General features: G+C 35.2%; 1 protein-coding gene across 3 annotated transcripts in view; it reads right to left on the bottom strand.

Moving 5' to 3' along the window:
• The window catches only part of AMMECR1 (AMMECR nuclear protein 1), a 121577-nt gene that overhangs the window by 61458 nt on the left and 40434 nt on the right, over positions 1-19685 (bottom strand). For 2 of the 3 annotated variants that reach the window (XM_053580045.1, XM_053580043.1), the window contains one exon: positions 416-526. The exons of the other annotated variant lie outside the window; for it this stretch is intronic. In XM_053580045.1, coding sequence (XP_053436020.1) covers positions 416-526 — 111 coding nt within the window. The remainder of the gene's footprint in view (positions 1-415; positions 527-19685) is intronic. 3 annotated transcript variants of the gene reach the window in all.

Genomic DNA, 19685 nt, shown 5'->3' with positions numbered 1-19685 from the left:
AACAAAATGTGTAGGATGACAGATATCGACTAATTTTTAAAAGCTTAATAGGGAGGAAACAATGACTATTACTATAGAAATAATCTATTTTGGTAACCCATGGACTTTTGGTCACTGATTTTCAAGTTATACAAAATACGCTGGCCATTGGGAAAAAAAAAAACGACTTCAAAACATCTATGGCAGAATACATGTAATCACAGTATTTTGTATTATGATAATATATATCAATAACATGGTAGCAGAGATAAAGTAAATGGTTAAAGAGAAGGAAAAACCTGACATGAAAGGAATTAAGAATGTCGACAATTCAATGAAAGAAAAGGAGTTAAAGTATTAGGTTCAAGTTCCGTAAGTTTTTTGTTTTGTTTTGTTTTTTAATGTAAAAGCAGAGGTAACAAAAATTGGTCTTCACCTGGTAAGTGTGTACTCCCTGAGTCCTGAATGCAAATTCATGGCAGAAAAAGTACCTATGCATCCACGCAATCTTTTGTCTCGACCAATCTTCCATGTTACAAACAGTGGGCTGTAATGGAAGATAAAAATAGCATAAATCAATCAATTCAATTCAAGCAAGTATTTACTGAGTACTGACTATATTCTAGGTTAGGTGCCTGAAGTATAAAGACCAAAAGACAGGCCCTCAAGAGTCTCCAAGGTTAGCCCAATAGGACTGCACTTAGCAAAAACTATTACATTGTGTTAATGTGTCCTGTATGCTAGGCACCACATAAATGTTTTATAAATAGTTTATAAACAAACTATTTAAATTAATCCTTATCAACAACTCTAGAGGCTGATCCTAACATTCCTATTTACAAGATGAGGTAGTCCCACAGTCAATACATAATGAAGTAGGTACTTGAACCTAGGCAATCTTGACTACAGAGTTTTAACCTTCATGGCTGACTGCCTGAATACTCGTTTAAACCTCAAGTTACTAATTTGTAAACCTAATTTAGAAAATTAGGGGAAAATCAACAATGTCAATAAATACTTCCTGAAAATATAGGGGATATGTACTGTGAAAGGCGCTACAAGAAACAGAAGGATGCCTAAAAACACAGTCATTGTTCTCTAGAAGCCAGTACAAAGAGGCAGGCATGTTCACAGCTAACTGATAAAAGGCAAAAGGAAATAAGTACTATAGACCATGTCCACAATGCCATTAATTGAGCTACTGTGATAGAAGAAAATTTCATCAAGCTTGATAATCTTTAGCTTGGCCTAGAAAAACAAGTAGGGTTCAGAGAGGTGAAGGGCAACAGCAAATACTAACAAAATAATATTCTGAAACCAGAAAATTATTTTAATTTTTATATAAAAGAATTACCTATAAATACATCTCTCAAGCATCAATGAGCAAAGTATCAATTATAATTAAGTGTAATAGTTTGTGGTTTTAAATGATGTTTAATACAGTAGAAATTTGGGTTCTGCAACAAACCACTGACAGCCTCAATTAATGGTTAAGTCTTAAAAATAATCATGTTCTAATTAGAAGCAACCTTGTATGTCAGATTTGTGAAATAAAATAATTTACTAATTTTAGGACATTTTATAAAAAGATAAATACCCTACCATCAGGAATGGTCTGTGTTAATTTGAACATTCACAGTAACACTGAGGTATTCCTGCTTTCTGAAAATTTAAATTACAGGGGGACATACCATATGCCACTCTTCTTCTAATACTCAGATGAGTTGAAGTACAGTCTTTCTTTAAAATACTTTCTTGTGAGTCATCAGCAGATGGATGAAAAGATATCCCATTCAAGCACTTTAATCACCCACCTCAAACGTTTAAATTATGCCAAGTTCTGACAGCCACAACAGCACATAGGTTCCCAAATAAATAATGTATACAAGTCAGGGGGCAAAACTATACCTTCTTCTAAGAGCCAAATGCCCGGTGACATTCAAAAAGATGATTAAAGTATGAGGTTTGGTTACTGTCAACGTTAGCATTCAAGTAAGGGATGACCTACACTAAAGGTACTAAAATAAAAAGAAAATGGTAAAGGCCGGGTTTACTGTTTGCTATATCCTATGTACTAAACATAACTTGAGACAAGATTCTAATGCTCCATTTGGAAATTTTCCTCTAATTCAGTGGTTCTCAACCTTCCTAATGCTGCGGCCCTTTAATACAGTTCCTCACATGGTGGTGACCCCCAGACATAAAATTATTTTCGTTGCTACTTCATAACTGTAATTTTGCTACTGTTATGAATCGTAATGTTAATATGTGATATGCAGGATGTATTTTCATTGTTACAAAGGGGTCACGACCCACAGGTTGCGGACTTCTGCTCTAATTGCTCTTGAGTAATAGTTGATCAGGAAGACAAGAATTAGTTGGAATTACTTTCTCATAATCCTTCCCTTACTCATACAAATACTAGTATCTTAAAATTTACACCCTATCTTTAAAGATAAATTTCACCTCCTCAATTTTCACTTTGTAACTTGAAAGAGTCAATGTTAGCAATCATTGTTATAGACAGTAAGATATCAATTCTCTCCCATAACAATAGTGATACAAAGTATCTCTAAGTAAGATAGGTCCTTTGGCAGCTGTAGAATGAAGTGAATCACACTATAATACATGTAATAACATATCTTTAAAATACCATGATGGCTTCTCAATAACACCGAACTGTGTTGTATGTTCTCGTCCTCGTTTTGTACCACTATGTTCTGACTTGAGTGAGAAACCTAATAGTGTGAAGGAATTTATTCCCCATCAAAACACTAGAAAGTCACTTACAAGTACTTTACTTTCAATTCTCTTATTGATCCCACTAAAATATATACATACATCATCCTCATACAATATAACCTTGTATGCTCAAGTAAACATTCAAAATTTAAAAGATATACAGCAAAAGAACAAAAACTTAATACTGTACTATGAAATATGTTGGGAGGCATTCACACCCATGGTGGGAGAAATTATATAGTTTCTTATAATGCTGTGCTATCACAGATGAGGGAATGATTGAGAGCTTAGGGTGCTAGAAAACAAGCTGCATTTTGCAAGGTAGCCTGGGGAGCAAAGGTGCTCTACAATAAGCAAGAGGATGAGACGTAAAAGCACACAGTACCTTCAGGGAACAGGAAGCAGGCTAACAGTCTTGATAACTTGCTATGGTCTCTGCCAGATTTAACATTCTTTGAATTTTAGGCACTATTGAATATGTATTCTTAAGGGTCCTCATAGGAGGTAGAACAGATCTAAGAATCATCTATACTCTCCCTGTTCCTTACCTGCCCCAGGCAACATCCACTTTGGGGGTTGGGATTGCGGGGAAGTATCTGTCTGTGTCAAGGATGGGAGGGAGTGCTATTCGACAAGCCCATTGTGTTTAGGACAGATGCCTAAAGATGGAAGAAATCAGACTTTTAGTAGACAGAATAAAACTATTCCTTAAAATCTGGGTGTCTAATTTCTCATATGCAAATGCTCACCCAATATCTTTTATAAAGAACACGTATATGGAATTAAAAACAACCAAAACACCTAAAGCAACATTTAATGGAGAAAAGACTCTTCTTTGGAAGTTAAGCATTTTAAGTAGAGTGAAACATAATAAACATTACTGAGCACAAGAGATTGCATCTTGTGTGTGAAAACCACTTTGTACAGGGAAATGACTACAGGAACATTCAATATATATTATCTAAAAATAGCAACAATTTTTTTTCTTCATCCAACACACAGAGAGAAGAAATAGGCAATTTCACTCTTAAATGTGCTATTAAAACATGTATGGGCTCCCAAAAGGAAGTAAGACATCAGCATAATCAGAGACAGATCAAAGTCAAAAAAGAGTTTTGAGCCTGTTGAAAGGAGTTGCTTAATGACAAAGAAATACGGAAAAGAGTTCATAGCAAGACAAAGATTTAATGTTTTGGGGAAATGCTTTTGCCATATGGTTTGAGGCCACCTACATACATTGAAAAAATACTACAAACTAGACACAGGCTCAAAATGAGATGAAATATTAATAGAAATGTTTATCTGAGGGTAACCAGACATAGATTTTTGAGGAATTTTCCTACTTCTGAACATTTTGTACCACTATGTTCTGAGAAACCTTTAGAGAAAAATAAACTCTCCATTTTTCCAAGTCTGTGGACAGGAACAGGAAGTAACCACCTAATCTAGGTGAATCCTCCCTGCCAACTGGCAGCCAATACTGTCAGGTCAATAGCAGCTCCCAGGGAAATGCAATTGCATGGCAGCAGCAAAAGCACGAAAAGCAATGTAACTATGAGCAGGACACTCCCCATCTACTGATGTGAGTCAGAACAGATTACAAATATGTTTGTGAGAGTCAGTACAATTAGATGATACAATGAAAATGGTATATCTATTTAACAATAGTTTACCTTAAATCTTATCTCTCCTGTCATACCAAGGCAAAAATAAAGGTTAAAAAAATAACCTTACACCTCTGCAACCCTCCACTCTGGCATTTTGCTCTTCTTTATGATGAGATTTATATGTGGCAGCATTAACAAAAGAATATGGACAGCTACCAACATAATAATAATTTACTATAACAGGGATACTCAAGGTTATTTATATTGGAGGGAGATAGAAGAAAAGAGAGAAGCCTTGTAGGTTGCTTCTTTTCTTCCATCATCAAACAAGGATTGCTTCTCAACTATATTCAGGTTTCTCAGCAATTTAACTCAAAAATCCAGCTGCATGACTCATAACATCCAACTAAACTCAGTAGCATAAATTCCCCAGGATCTAGAAGCTTAGAGAAAAACAGAAATGGTAGTACCTTCTTTCCACCACCAGGTTATAAAGCTTTCACTTCCTATTTCAACAGAAAGAAGCTACATATTTCATATCCAAATCATATGAACTGCAGATTCAATTCACAAAAACATACCTAATAAGGTTAAATCTTATAATAGCTTGGGCTGCTATTACAGGATTTAACCATAATACTACGGTTGGGGTGGCTTGACAACAGAAATTTATTTTTTCATAGCTATGGAGGCTAGAAAGTCCAAGATTAAGGTGCTGGTAGGGTTCAGTTCCTGGTAAAGAATCTCTTCCTGGTTAGTATAATATGGACACTTTGTCCTCACATAACTAACTCTCCTCTGAGCATGTGCAGGGAAACAGAGGGAGAGAGAGAGAGAGAACACGTGCCAAACTCCCCAGTGTCTCTTATAAAAACACTATACCTATTGGATTAGGGCCCCATCTTTATGACTTTGTTTAACCTTAATTGCTTCCTTATAGGCCCTATCTCCAAATACATTCACATTGGGGAATAGGATTTGAACTTATGACTTGGTCTATTACAAATCCCTAATTAGTTTGATTTAAGCATTCCATACTGTATATCAAATCATCACATTGTATCTCATAAATGTATATAGTTATGATTTAATAAAAATTAAGTGAATAAAATCCAGAAAAAAATAAATAATAAATTAAAAAGGTTTTTTTTAGATCAAATATATGAAATGAGATTCAACAAAAGAGAAAACTTTAAGAATGCTTTGGAAACACTCTTAGCTTCTTAATAGTAACCTCTTAGCTTAGCTCTTAGCTTCTTAATAGTAACCTAATCAATGTCTGGAGGTGATTTTTGTCATTTTGTGGAAATATTTTCCCCAAATATTCTCAGTTCTGAATGTTGTATTATCGTGTGAAACTCTTTGTTAATATATATCTCCTGGAATTTATTGTCACATTTAGCAGAATGAGGTAGTCATCTTATACCAAGATGATGTGTATTTTGAGTGTAAGTTCAATCATTTCAAGAGCTTCCATATTTTATATGCTCCTGCAATAAAGCTTGTTTATTTATTTATAACCTAAAAGAAATCCCTAACAAAAACTTAAGTACACAGTTCAAAGTTTATATAACAATATATCTAAGGCCATTAGCTGAAAGAGCCTTTAAGAGATGATGCATTTCCTTTTATATGTGAAAAACAAAAAGAGATCCAGGGAGACTAAGTATAGAGTCATCAAGCTGTTTAGTGCTAGAACCTGGCAAGTCCTCCAAATTTTCTTACTATCAATTTAATATGGTTCTTTTTTTTCCCACCACAGGAAAAAACTGTAAGTAGAAAATCTAAATGTCTTCTAAAAGACAAATGAATAGGAAAATCCTATGAATATTATACAGCACTACAGGAAAGAGCATAAGCACAAATCTCCTCCTCCCCCTCCTCCTCCTCCTTTCAGGAGGAAAAGGGAGATAGATTTGAGGGGGGTGAGGAACCTGTGGCCTCAAGGCCAAGCGCGGATCTCCAAGTGCAGCCACTCGACCAAATCTAAACTTCCCAGAACAAATCCCTTTCTTAAAAGGATTTGTTCTGTAAAATTTGGATTCAGTCAGAAGGCTGCACTCAAGGATCCAGAAGGCCACATGTGGCCCCAACACTGCAGGTTCCCTGCCTAGAAGCCAGGACAAATTTGAAATGCTGGAACAGCCTGGAAACACTAGTCCTAATTTACAAGCTTCTACACTACTCCCATTAGAAGCCCACAGCAAAACCTATCATTTTATCTTTGATAGCTTCCCAACACCTTTTCTGACCCCTCTCAGCTTTCTTGCTTCATTTTTTTCCTGTTGTCTAGCCAGCCTTCATCAAATCAAAATTTCCATTTACTACTACTGGTTAACAACTATTCAGCTAGGTATTAATCCTGCTATTTAAGTATTTCATACTATGGAATGAATAAGGCTTAACTCTTCCAGATAATTTAAAATTCAAATTGATAGGAAAGAAGAGAAATGAGAACAGGATAATCTTAGGGCAGGGTGGAGAAGGTAAGGTTCAGATGCATTTTAAACTTTCTTATCTTTTCCTGCAGATAAAGAATTACACTAAATTACCACTGTAGCCTTAGAACACTCTCTTCTCTACAACTTTTGTAAATACCCTGTATCCCATGAGGCTCAGGAAAAAAAGGAGATGCTGCCTAGACAGCTTGGATAATTACAGGAGACCACAAAAATCTGAAAATGGGAATCAGGAATTACCAATCTTTCAATACTTTTCTTTGCCTGGTGTTCCCAGAAATTCTATCATAGCAGTATTATATTCTCTTTTTTCTCATTTCTATATTTCTAACTTAACTGGCAAATGCCAGAGGAAGGGAGGCAGACTAAAGCCTAAGAGGTGATTGGTAAGGTCAACTTAAGGGGGATAAATCAAGGTTAATCACCACTGACATACAACCAGCCAAATCACAAGCATAGGGATTAATTTGTGTCTACCAATTTTTGAACCAAAAGAACCATTTCTTCCCTTACGAAGACCAAATCAACAAATTTCAGTAACTTACAATAAATCAGACTCAGACTTATACTCTGAGATAGTCTTATCGATATTTTAGAGCCCTAAATTAAATGAGAAAGACTGCCTTGATTGGCAAAAAAACAAACAAAAAAAACCCCACAAAACTATTTTTGAACATAGCTTCTTCTTTTTATTTTTGTACATAGTTTCAATGTAGGGGTGCATGGAATAATACATATAAGTAATATTTTTCATGATGAAATAGCTGTGTCTTTTTTTTTTTTCTGGCAATAGGAACACACCACATATCTTTATTACCTGAAAATCTAATTTATAATTTTTAAATAACACTTTGCTATGGATTTCAAAAATAAAATAATTTCTCTTTGGAATTATGAAGCCATTTGTTCAACGAGCTTTAAGGTTTGAGACTCAGCCTTTACTATGAAAAAAATAATTATTTTAATATAAAACAGGTTGGGCAAAGTAAGACCTTGTATTGAAGTCTTAAGATTCCTAAATTCAATGTAAACAAAAACAAGAGAACTACGTCCAGAAATTTTAGAGTGAATATTTATTGACACAGTCAACTCTTATTTTTATTCCATTAAAAAGCTGTATGGAACTTTGTTTTGGTACTTCCATTTCACTGTGTATGCCAGATGGTCAGGGAATTCATAACACTTTAAAGAAAACAACTAAGGGTATTTGTTATTGGCTTTTTGTGCCCATATATTATGATTTCCACCTAATGATCTATCTTCTACCATCTTGTCTTCTCCACAGAGCCCACTCAATTAGTAGAAATAGAGAAAACATAAAATAAACATGCTGATTGATTCAAACACTTATGTAAAAGGAGCTGGAAAATTATCCAGCTTCTTCATTCTAGGTTTTTATCTTGTTTCCCACTCCAAACAGATTTGATGCCAGCTTAATAAGACCTGCAATAAAACTGTGATATATTTGTTTTTCACGTTTTCTCAGTTTAGGAAGATAATTGTTTTGAGTTTAAGGTCCTTGTGATGGATTACTTGCTCCCATAGGAAAAAGGAGTTGGAAAGCCAGCTTTATCGAAAACTCTTCTCATTTTACAGGAAAGAAGTTAAGGCAAGATCTAGGGACAAAGTAGTCAACAACTGAGACGACATTTTATATCAGTGCCGCAAATATTGCCTTTGCTTTTTGTCTCCTCTTCTTTCACCTTTCAGAAAAGAGTTGAACCACTCAAGAACCTCTGCTATGAGATAATCAAAAGGTTGAGGGTTTTTAGATGGAAGTGACACCCTCACCTCCAGAATGCTTCCTTTTAAAAACCAACTTCACTAAAATATAATTTATATACAATAAAAGCACCTATTTTAAGGGTAAAATGTAATGAATTCTGAAAAATGTATATATACATGTAACCTAAACCAAAATCAAGGTACAAAATCTTTCCATCACCCCAAAGATTTCCCTTGTACCACTTTGCAATCAATCCCCTTCCCATAGTCCTGGACTCTGGCAAAAACTAATCTGCTGTCACTAGAGTTTTGCCTTTTCTAGAATTCCATATAAATGGAATCATCCAATACACAGTCTTGTGTGTCAATCTTCTTTCACTTAGCATAATTCTTTTGATATTCATTCATGTTGATCTTTTTACTGCCAAGTAATACTCCGTTGAATAGATACATCACAATTTTTATCCACTCTACTGTTGATGGCTGTTAGGGTTGCTTCCAGTTTGGGGCTATTATAAATAAAGCCACTATGATAACATTTGTGTTCAAAGTTTTTGTAATAGCTTTATTGAAGTAGAATTGATAGGCACAGAACCAGTACACACAATTTGATGAGTTTAGATATATGCAAACGACAAGGATACCATCACCCAATCAAGGTAACAGACATATTCAACACCTCCCAAAAGATGTACCTCTCCTTGTGTTTTTGTTTATATGTTCTGTGGCAAGAACACTTAACATAAGATCTACACTCTTAACAAATTTGAAAGTGTACGACACCATACTAAAGTATGGGCACTCTGTTGTATAACAGCTCTTTAAACCTTTTTCATCTAGCATAACTGAAACTCTATATCCACTGAACACCTCCCGGTTCTCCCTTGCCCAATCCCCTGGTAATCACTATTATATTCTCTGCTTCTATTAGTCTGACCATCATAGATATAACATATAAGTGGAAGCATGCAGTATTTGTCCTTCTGTGACTGGCTTATTTCACTTTACGTAATGTCTTTTTACTTCTTTTTGAGGCTAAAATTTTTTCATTGTATGTAAATACCACATTTTCTTTATCCATTCACATATGGATGGACACTTGGGTTGTTTCTGTATCTTAACTATTGTGAATAATACTGCAGTGAACATGGGGTTGGAGATATCTCTTCTCAAGATCCTAATTTCAATTCTTTTGGATATATACCTAAAAGTGGCATTGCTAAACCATATGGTAGTTTTATTTTTAATTTTTTGAGGAATCTCCATACTGTTTTCCGTAGCTGCTACACCATTTTATATTCCTACCAAGAGCGTACAGGGTTCTAATTTCTCTAGTCTTACAGATTAAGTTGGGAAGAAGTCTATCCTCCTCAATTATTTATGAATTTGGTTTTTTGTTCCTTAAATATTTAATAGAATTTACCATTGAATTCATTAGAGGCTAGAGTTTTAATTGTGGCATGGTTTTTAATTATGAATTTAATTTCTTTAATAGATATGAGGCTATTCAGATTTTGTAATTCTATTTGAGGCAATTTTGGTAAATTGTTTCTTTCAAGGAATATTTTCACTTCATCCAAGTTGCAGAATTAATTGGCATAAAGTCATTCAGTATATTCTATTATCCTTTTAATGTCTGTAGGATCTGTATGTCTAGTCTTTCATTCCAGCATTGATAATTTGTTAATTGTACCTTTACTCTCTTTTTTAGCTTTATCAGTCTAGCTATTGGTTTATCAATTTTATTGATCATTTCAAAGATCTGGCTTTTGTTTTTATTGATTTTCTCTATTTTTTGATTATTTTCCTGATTCTCCTCTATTATTCCCAGGGGTTTAATTAAACTTCTTAAGGTAGAGGTTTATGGACCTTAGATCTTCTTTCTTTTAAAGCTATAAATATCCCTTGAAGTACTCTGCTATTTGCATCTCACAAATTTTAATATGGTTTACTTTCATTATTATTCAGTTTGAAATATTTTCTAATTTCCCTTATGATTTTTTGACCTAGGATTTATTTAGAAGTATACTGCACATAGGCCAGGAGTGGTGGCTCATGCTTGTAATCCTAGCACCTTGGAAGGCCACAGCTTAAAGTCAGGAGTTTAGGACCAGCTTGAGCAAGAGTACGACTCCTGTCTCTAGAAAAATAAGAAAAAAATTAGCTGGGCATGGTGGTACACACCTGTAATCCCACTTATTCCAGAGTATGAGGCAGGAGGATCACTTGAGCCCAGAGTATGTGGCTACAGTTAGCTATGTTGATGTCAATACACTCTAGCTGGAGTGACAGAATGAAACTCTATTTAAAAAAACAAAAAGACATTATATAATTTCCTAATATTTGGGAACTTTCCAGGTATTTTTTTGCTATTGACTTCTAATTTAATTCTACTTCGGTCAGAGAACATACTTCTTATGACTTCAATTCTTCTAAATGTATTAAAATTTTGTTTTATGGCCCAGAATATAGTCCATCTTGGTAAATACACCAGGTACATTGAAAAGAAAATATGTCTGGTAATGCTGCATCCAGTGTTTTATAAGTGTCAATTAGGTCCAGTTGATTGATAGTGTTGATCAGGTTTTCTATCTCCTCACTGTTGTTTATCTACTTGTTCTATCAGTTACTGAGTTAGGAATGTTGAAATATCCACTTCTAATTGTGGTTTTGTCTACTTATCCTTTCAGATGTATCTGGGTTTTTTCTTTTACATACTTTGAGGGTCTGTTAGGTGACTACACATTTAGGATTGTTGGTTTCTTCTTGATAAACTGACCACTTCATCATTATGAAAAGGCCCTCCTTATGCCTAGCAGTAATGCTTGCCCTGAAATCCAAGTCATTAACATAGTCACTCCAAGTTTCTTACGATTAGTGTTTGCATGATGTATCTTTTTTCACCTTTTTAATTTTAGCCTATCTGTGTCTTTATCCTTAAAGTGGGTTTCTTATATACAGTATATAGTTGGGTTTTGCTCTTTTTTTACTGAGATGGGGTCTCATTATGTTGCCTAGGATGGTCTTAAATTTCTGTGCTCAAGCAATCCTTCTGCCTCAGCCTTTTAGTTGGAGTGGTTACACTACTTATATTTAATGTAACTATTGACATGGCTGAGGTTAAGTCCACCATTTTGTATTTGATATCTGTTTTCTCTATTTCCCATTTGTTCTCCACTTCTCCTTTTCTGTCTTTCAGATTAAATGAGTATATTTTATTATTTCATTTTCGTCACCACTATTAATTGTTATGCCTTTTTTATGATCGCTATAGGTTGTATAAGACGCATCTTTAACTTACCGCAATCTACTTTCAAGTAATACTATTTCACTAACATATGATGTAAGGAAACAGTTTACTTTCTTTTCACTTCTCCCATCCCTTCAGGCTTTTGTCAATTTTTTTATTTCTTTTTTATTTTGCCTTTCTCTACACAGTCAAAGATGCCTTTACTTCTATATACCTTAGAAATCTCCTGATAGATTATTAATTTTTCTTTAAACAATCACTTAACTTTTAAAGAAATTTTAAAATGAGGGGGAAACTCTTTTATATTTTACACTACACCTGCCACACCTGTCTGCCACACTTCACTATTTTGCAGAGATCTAAGTTTCCATCCAGCATCATTTTCCTTCAGCCTGAACAGCTTCCTTTAATTTCTTGCAGTTCAGGTCTGCTGGTGACAATTCTTTCCATTTTTGCCTGAAAACAATATATACTTCATGTCATTTCTTTTTGCTTCATTTTTTTAAAGGTATTTTCATTAGGTATATAATTTGAGATGGCAGTTTTTTTGTTTTTTTTTCTTTCAGCACTTAATGTCATACCATTGTCTTCTGGCTTTCATTGTTTCTGATAAGAAGTATTTAGCTCTTATCTTTGTTCCTCTGCATGTACCGTGTCCTTTTCTTTTTTTTCTAGCAGCTTTAAAAATGTTCTATCTCTGCTTTTCAACAATTTGATTATAATTGTCTTTAGTGTGATTTTCATTGTGGTTTTCCTGTTTATAGACCATTGAGACTCTTGGATCAATGGGTTTATAGTTTGTATCCTATTTGGAAAAGTTCCAGCCATTATTTTTTCAACTAGTTTTTCTGCATATTCCTTTCTCCTTTCTTTCCTTTTTCTTTTTTTCATTAAGTCATAAACACATAGATCATGTATACATTAATGCAACCTTTCTCCTTTCTTTTTGTGACTCCAGTCACATGTATGTTAGTCTATTTGGTATTATCTCATAGTTCACTGAGGCATTTTTTCCTTAAGTTTTTCCTATCCTGTTTTGGCTGGATAATTTCTATTATGTATTCAATCTTTTCTTCTGCAGTGTCTAATTTGTTATTTATCTTATCCAATGAATTTTTTCATTTTGCATATTTTTCAGCTCCAGGAGATCTACTTTGTTTTTTGTTTTTGTTTTTTTGAGACAGAATCTCACTATGTCTCCCTTGGTAGAGTGCCGTGACATCACAGCTCACAGCAACCTCAAATTCTTGGGCTTAAGTGATTCTCTTGCCTCAGCCTCCCAAGTAGCTGGGACTACAGGCACCTGCCACAACACCTGGCTATTTTTTTGTTGCAGTTGTTTAGCTGGCCTGGGCCAGGTTCAAACCCACCACCTTAGGTGTATGTGGTTGGCGCCATAACCATTGTGTCACGGGCACCGAGCCCACTTGGTTCTTTTTATATCTTCAATTTCTTTAGTTACTATATTTGAGTTTTTCTTTCAATCCTTCAACATTACTTTCATAACTGCTTTAAAGTCCTTGACTGCTAATTCTATGGCCATCAGTTCTGGTTCTGTTTCTATTGACTGACTTCCTCCTGGTTATGGGTTACATTTTAGTACTTCTTAGACTGTCTGATAATTTTCTGAATGCCAGCTAGGCTAGTTATTATATTGCTGAGCACCTGAATTTGACTTTGCTGTCCTCCTTCAAATGTGTTGAAGTTTTTTTGTCATGTGGTTAAATTATCTGTAGATAATTCTTTTTCAAGGCATGGCCTTAAGTTCTGTTAGTTTGGGTTTGAAGTAGCCTGTACTACTACTAAGGTATGAACCTTGCTGGATCTCTACGAATGTCCTAGGTGTTCAACAAAGTGCTCACAACTCATTGTATGAACACAAATGTCTTTGAGCCCTGTGGTTAAGTTTTCTGCTTATAGCTCTCAAGAAGTCATTTTTTGCCCAGCCTCATGTTGACACATGCACAGACTCATAGCCAAAGATAAAGGGAGCGTCTATGCAGATTTCTGCACATATTTCTCTGAATAGCTCCTCCTCTCCAGTGCTCTGCTCCACAAATTCCTGCCACCCAGGCCTCCCAGAGTTCCTGTCATTGTCACATCAATTCAGCAAGACTGAAGGCTGTGCTTTGGTGTCCTTTCACAATGCTGTGGTCTAGAAACTGCCTGCAGGGAAAAAGTCAGGGCCACGGTAAAGCTCACTTTGTTCCCTTTCCCTCAAAGATCATAGTCCTGCACTGCCTGTTGCCCAATGTCTGAAAACAGTTGTTTTGGGTATTTTGTCCATTTCTAATTGTTTGGGGGTGACGTGAGGTAGAAAGGAGCAAGCCTTGTACCAGTTACACCTTCATGGACAGAAGTGGAAATCTGAAAGGCTTTTAACCCTAAATCACTCACTGCAAGGCGCAAACTTTGTGGTAGGTTTTACATATTAAATGTGGAAAAACCTACCACAAATAACAGAAGACTATTGCCAACAGAAAAATGGTTCTGGGAGCAGAAGGCAAAAGGGATAGATCACCTCAGCTTTGACAGGTGGTGAACTCTTAGAATAATATGAAGTGACTCAACCAATTTCAGGGGCAATGCACTACTCAGAACCCAAAGGGTAGAGATGTCACTCTCTAAAAATTTCATACCAAGAACTCTAACGTCCAAAGTAATGAAATAAAAAAAAAAAAATCAAAGCAGTCAGGTAGAAACTGAACTTGACAAACATGTCAGTTACCAGTCATACTGATATTTCCTTCTTTAAATCCATGCCAAAAATAGCTTACTCCTTCTATTCTCCCTCCATGAGTTAAAAAAGTAAATGCAATCTCAACAATCTCATTTACAACGCTTAAAAAATCTTGAGGAAGTTATTAATAATCATGAATTATGTCTGATGTATGTGTTTTGCTATTGCTATTTTTAAAGGACTATTTTTTCAGCTATGATGATCTAAACAACCTTACAAGCACAGCTATTTACCTCACTAGTGTCCTAGAAAATACTGAATTTATCACAGTCTTACTAGTACAAATATTGTAATAACAATGCTATATGTATAGAAGGACAGTCACCTAAGGACAAGAACCATATATTAAGGAAACCAGATATGAAAAGTTCTTTCATGATGGAACAAATAGAAAAAAATAATATGATGCATACCATTAAATTAACATAGCAAAATTATTTTTTAAAAAAAGTCCCCATTAACACATCAGGAAACACTATGATATTCAATGTTTAGAAAACAAATTGAGGATGGGCACGGTGGTTCATGCCTATAATCGTAGCACTCTGGGAGGCTGAGGCGGGTAGATCTCCTGAGCTCAGGAGTTCGAGACCACCCTGAGCAAGAGTGAGACCCCGTCTCTACTAAAAATAGAGCCAAGTGTTGTGGTGGGTATCTGTAGTCCCAGCTACTTGATGGCTGAGGCAAGAGGATCACTTGAGCTCAAGAGTTTGAGGTTGCTGTGAACTATAACACCATGGCATTCTACTCAGGGCGACTGAGACTCTGTCTCAAATAAGAATAAAAATGAACAGTGTAACCTGGCTTATTGTACCCTCAATGAATCCCCAACAATAAAAAAAAAAAAGAATAAAAATGAAAATAAAGTAAGCATAGAACTAGAGACACAGTTTAAAAAAAAAGAAAGCACATTGAGCTAGCTTCTAATCTGGGAGACATAGAATAAAGTAAGTTTCCACAAAAAAAAAAAAAAAAAAAGTTGGGATAGCAGTAAGTCAATGTGGGCCCTATGTGAGCAAAGCCAAATTCACTAGCTGAGAAACTAAGGTAATAAGGTAGTGAAATGATTGCTTAACTATAAAGCAGCCTTCCAGCTCTACCCTTCTCTCTATGCAGTCTTATATAAGTGTCTACTTCAAAGCCTGTAACTTTGTAAACAAGTGAAACAGAAGCTAAACAAAGGACCAAACTCCCTGGGAAGATAAGAAAGAACACAGCAGTCACCAATAAGCAGCAGTACAACAACTTCCTATGTATATTTAAATACCTTAGTTTAAAAAGCCTCCAGCTAAACTGCTAGGTACATGGCAAAATAGAAATTAGCCAAAAGTGGTGGTGTATATGGCCTGGAAATGACAGTGGCCAACTTAGCTTTATCACATCAATACAAGAAAGCAAAATTTGTCACCTGAACTATTAAACATGCTTATCCCTAAAAGCTATTTTTTCCCTAGAGGTCTACATAGTTTTCTTCTTTAAAACCAGCAAGAACAATACTCCAAAATAGAAATTTTTAGATAAATCCCACAGATAAAAAATATATATATTTTAAACTAGAGCTATCTACTTCCAAATCAGAAATACACATATGGAACCTCATACTCAACCCAGGATTGCTACATAGCTATAGAACTAAGGACAAGGGGAAATATAATTTCCCACAGGGACTAACTCTTCCATACAAACCAAATTTCCAGTTAAAGATGCAGATCTCTGGACTATACATGTCTCAGTTGAATACTACTGGATTAATGGAAAGTCTTTGTACTTGAAAAGATTCTTTCAGTGACTAGCTTCGTGCTTTCAAACTTGACCCAGGGTCTTTCCTCATTCTGCCAATACAAACATACCAAAAAAGTACCTCTTCTTCAAAGAAATGAAAGTGATGGCAAAATTATCATAATTAGCTATAAAGAACAACCAGTTAAAAACAAATTGTTTTCTATAGGAACACATTTGTAATTCTGTAATGTTAAGATATTAAAATTTCCAAATGATTGTTTTACTTAAAATAGTTCCCATATTGGACTACAAAATTATATAATACATTTAAGGGTGTAGCCCAACACCTTATTCAATAAAAAGCTCTCATTTCATCCCAAATCTTTCTGGGAAGATCACTTTGATTAGAGAAAACTATATTATAAAGTTTGAGAAGAAACAAACGTAGTTTTATTATTTAGGAGGTACACTGACACACATGTTCATCCTCCACCCACTAAAGCAGTACTTAGTAAATATGGTAAATAATTTAACACATGAGAATAACTGGTAACAAGTACATCAACCTCATGTATGTAAATAAATGTCCTTTTACACCTAGAATAAAGCCAATGTTCAGTTCGTCCAGCCCACATGAATGGTCATTAATTTCCAATATAGAAAAGGTAAATATGACTGGAAAACAAATCAATAAGGCTAAAAATATGAGAATTTTTGAAATAATTTCAAAGCATAAAGAGAAAACTAATTTTAGGGCGGCGCCTGTGGCTCAGTCGGTAAGCCGCCGGCCCCACATACCGAGGGTGGCAGGTTCAAACCCACCCCCGGCCAAACTGCAACAAAAAAATAGCCGGATGTTGTGGTGGGTGCCTGTAGTCCCAGCTACTCGGGAGGCTGAGGCAGGAGAATCGCCTAAGCCCAGGAGTTGGAGGCTGCTGTGAGCTGTGTGACGCCACGGCACTCTACTGAGGGCGACAAAGTGAGACTCTGTCTGTACAAAAAAAAAAAAGAAAGAAAGAAAAAAGAAAACTAATTTTATCTGAAAATAAGACGCACACCTTCATTTTAAAATTATAATTGCATTAAGGAATAAAAGGCAGGTCGGAAAGAGCATTTTGTGAATGATCATGACATTACGTATGTGCAGCACACACCATATTAAAAATAGCTGACTTTTATCAAATATTTACTACATACCAGATTTCTTTAAAACAAACATGTACCTGGGCGGCGCCTGTGGCTCAGTCGGTAGGGCGCCGGCCCCATATACCGAGGGTGGCGGGTTCAAACCCGGCCCCGGCTGAACTGCAACCAAAAAATAGCCAGGCGTTGTGGCGGGCGCCTGTAGTCCCAGCTACTCGGGAGGCTGAGGCAAGAGAATCGCTTAGGCCCAGGAGTTGGAGGTTGCTGTGAGCTGTATGATGCCACGGCACTCTACCCGAGGGCCATAAAGTGAGACTATGTCTCTACAAAAAAAAAAAAAAAAAAAACAAACATGTACCTGTAATAATTCTTTTAAATTCTCACAACAACTCTATTAGTCCCCATTTTAAAAATAGGGAAACTGAGGATGAGAGAAAGCAATTAACTTGTCAGTGGCCATGTAGCTACTAAATGGTGAGGGGAGGACTTAGGCCTAGGCATTAAAGCACCAGAGCTACCTCTCTTTACCACATACTATGATTGTGTGTGCGCCATTTGATTATAAACTACCCGCAAAATAGTATTCCAACCCGGAACTGAATTATTGACTTTAAAGAAAAACATCTAGAAATTAAAGAGAGCAAGCATACATAAAAATGTTAACACTAATTGTGTACATCATAAAGGTCAAAATAAACATTATAAAATTAAAAGCATAAAAATTCACTAGAAAAAACAAATGCTCAATGCTCTAACAAATGCCCAAGATGAAAATCTGGAAAAATTATGTCATAATAATATAAATGGACTGGATGTTAATAAAAGGCATTCCTCTGAAAAGATCAAAACACTTGAACAACATTATTATTATTCACTATAAATTTAATACATGTCTATTATTTTAAAATTTGGACAATATAGAAATAGAAGAAAATAAAAATCATGCATAATCTCACAACCCAGAGAAAGGGCAGATTTACAATGTTTCCTGACAGTCTATTTCTGTGGAAATATTTTCACATAGTTATAATCATACTATGTGGTTTTATAAATTTTGTTTTTCAATTAAATTTCTTAAACATTTTCCTACATGTTTGCTACTCTTCAAAAATATTTTAATGGCTTCATGAAATTTCATCATATGCATATACCATAATTTATATAATCATTTCCTTCATATTAAACTGTGTGGAACATCTCTCCACATTAAAGTTTACCCATATCTCAGATTTATTTTCTAAGGAGAGATACACAGGGTGGCAACTGCAATGAACTTTATGGCCACGCTGTATAAGAAACAGAATTACCAGATAGATCAAAGTATATGAGCATTTTTTAAAGCTCTTGATTCATTTTACCAAATTACTTTCCAGAAAGACAGTGCCACTAAAAAGACTGACTTCACTGAGTTAAAATTTCAAGAATATTTATTTACAACCATCATTTATGAATCATTTTAATTGGTGACAGCTGCTTTAAATTTTCTCATTGTTAAACCAGTGAAACATCACAATGGAAACAGACTGTCTTCATTTAAGGTCAAGAGGCAGTTATAGTTTAAAAATTAAACTCAAGTATATTTGCTGCACGGTAAGAACAGTTTCTTTCCAACTTGCAGACTCCCGGTTCTTCAAACCTTTTAGAACACTTATGTCAAAAAGAACTTATTCTACAGTCTTACATCATAAAACTAGAAGGCTGATTTTTAAACTGTATTTTGTTAAACATAACATAGTCAAATAGATATGTTAAAATACATCTATTTTCAGTGTTCTTGATAGAATAAAAAGATAAACACAACTCTAAAAGTATTTGTTATGAGACAGGTGCTTTATACCTAACAGCCCTCCTCTGCAATCTTTGCTAGGCCATGTCCTTATAATCCAACATGATCAGGATTGCTCCCAGCCATACAAGAAAGCAAGGTCTCAGTCCAAATAATGGAAAAGAGGGTAGGCACTACACAGGGCCATCAGAAACAATGTTCCTTTTCTGAGATCACCTTCCCTATAACTAAAGATTTTAGAAGGTCTACATGACGTTACTGCTCGGTATTACAATTTAGTAATCTCATGGCTTGAGCTAAAATTTAAAAGTGCTTTATTTTTCTTCATGGCACCTATCCCTATCTGTTTATTATCTACTCACTAGATGGTGAGCTCCTCAAGAGGACAGTTTGTCTTTCGCACAGCCATACCCCTAACCTTTGACACATAGTAAGGGCTAAATATATGTTTGTTGAATGAAAAAAAATAAATGAAATAATCTAATCTATGTAATGAGAATCTCTAAAAGAGAGTTTTGTTGCAATTCTAAGA

The sequence above is a fragment of the Nycticebus coucang genome, chromosome X, assembly GCF_027406575.1.
Source record: "Nycticebus coucang isolate mNycCou1 chromosome X, mNycCou1.pri, whole genome shotgun sequence".
NCBI lineage: Eukaryota > Metazoa > Chordata > Mammalia > Primates > Lorisidae > Nycticebus > Nycticebus coucang.
Note: the sequence above shows the minus strand (reverse complement) of the source record. Positions and strands in the feature narration are given on the sequence as shown.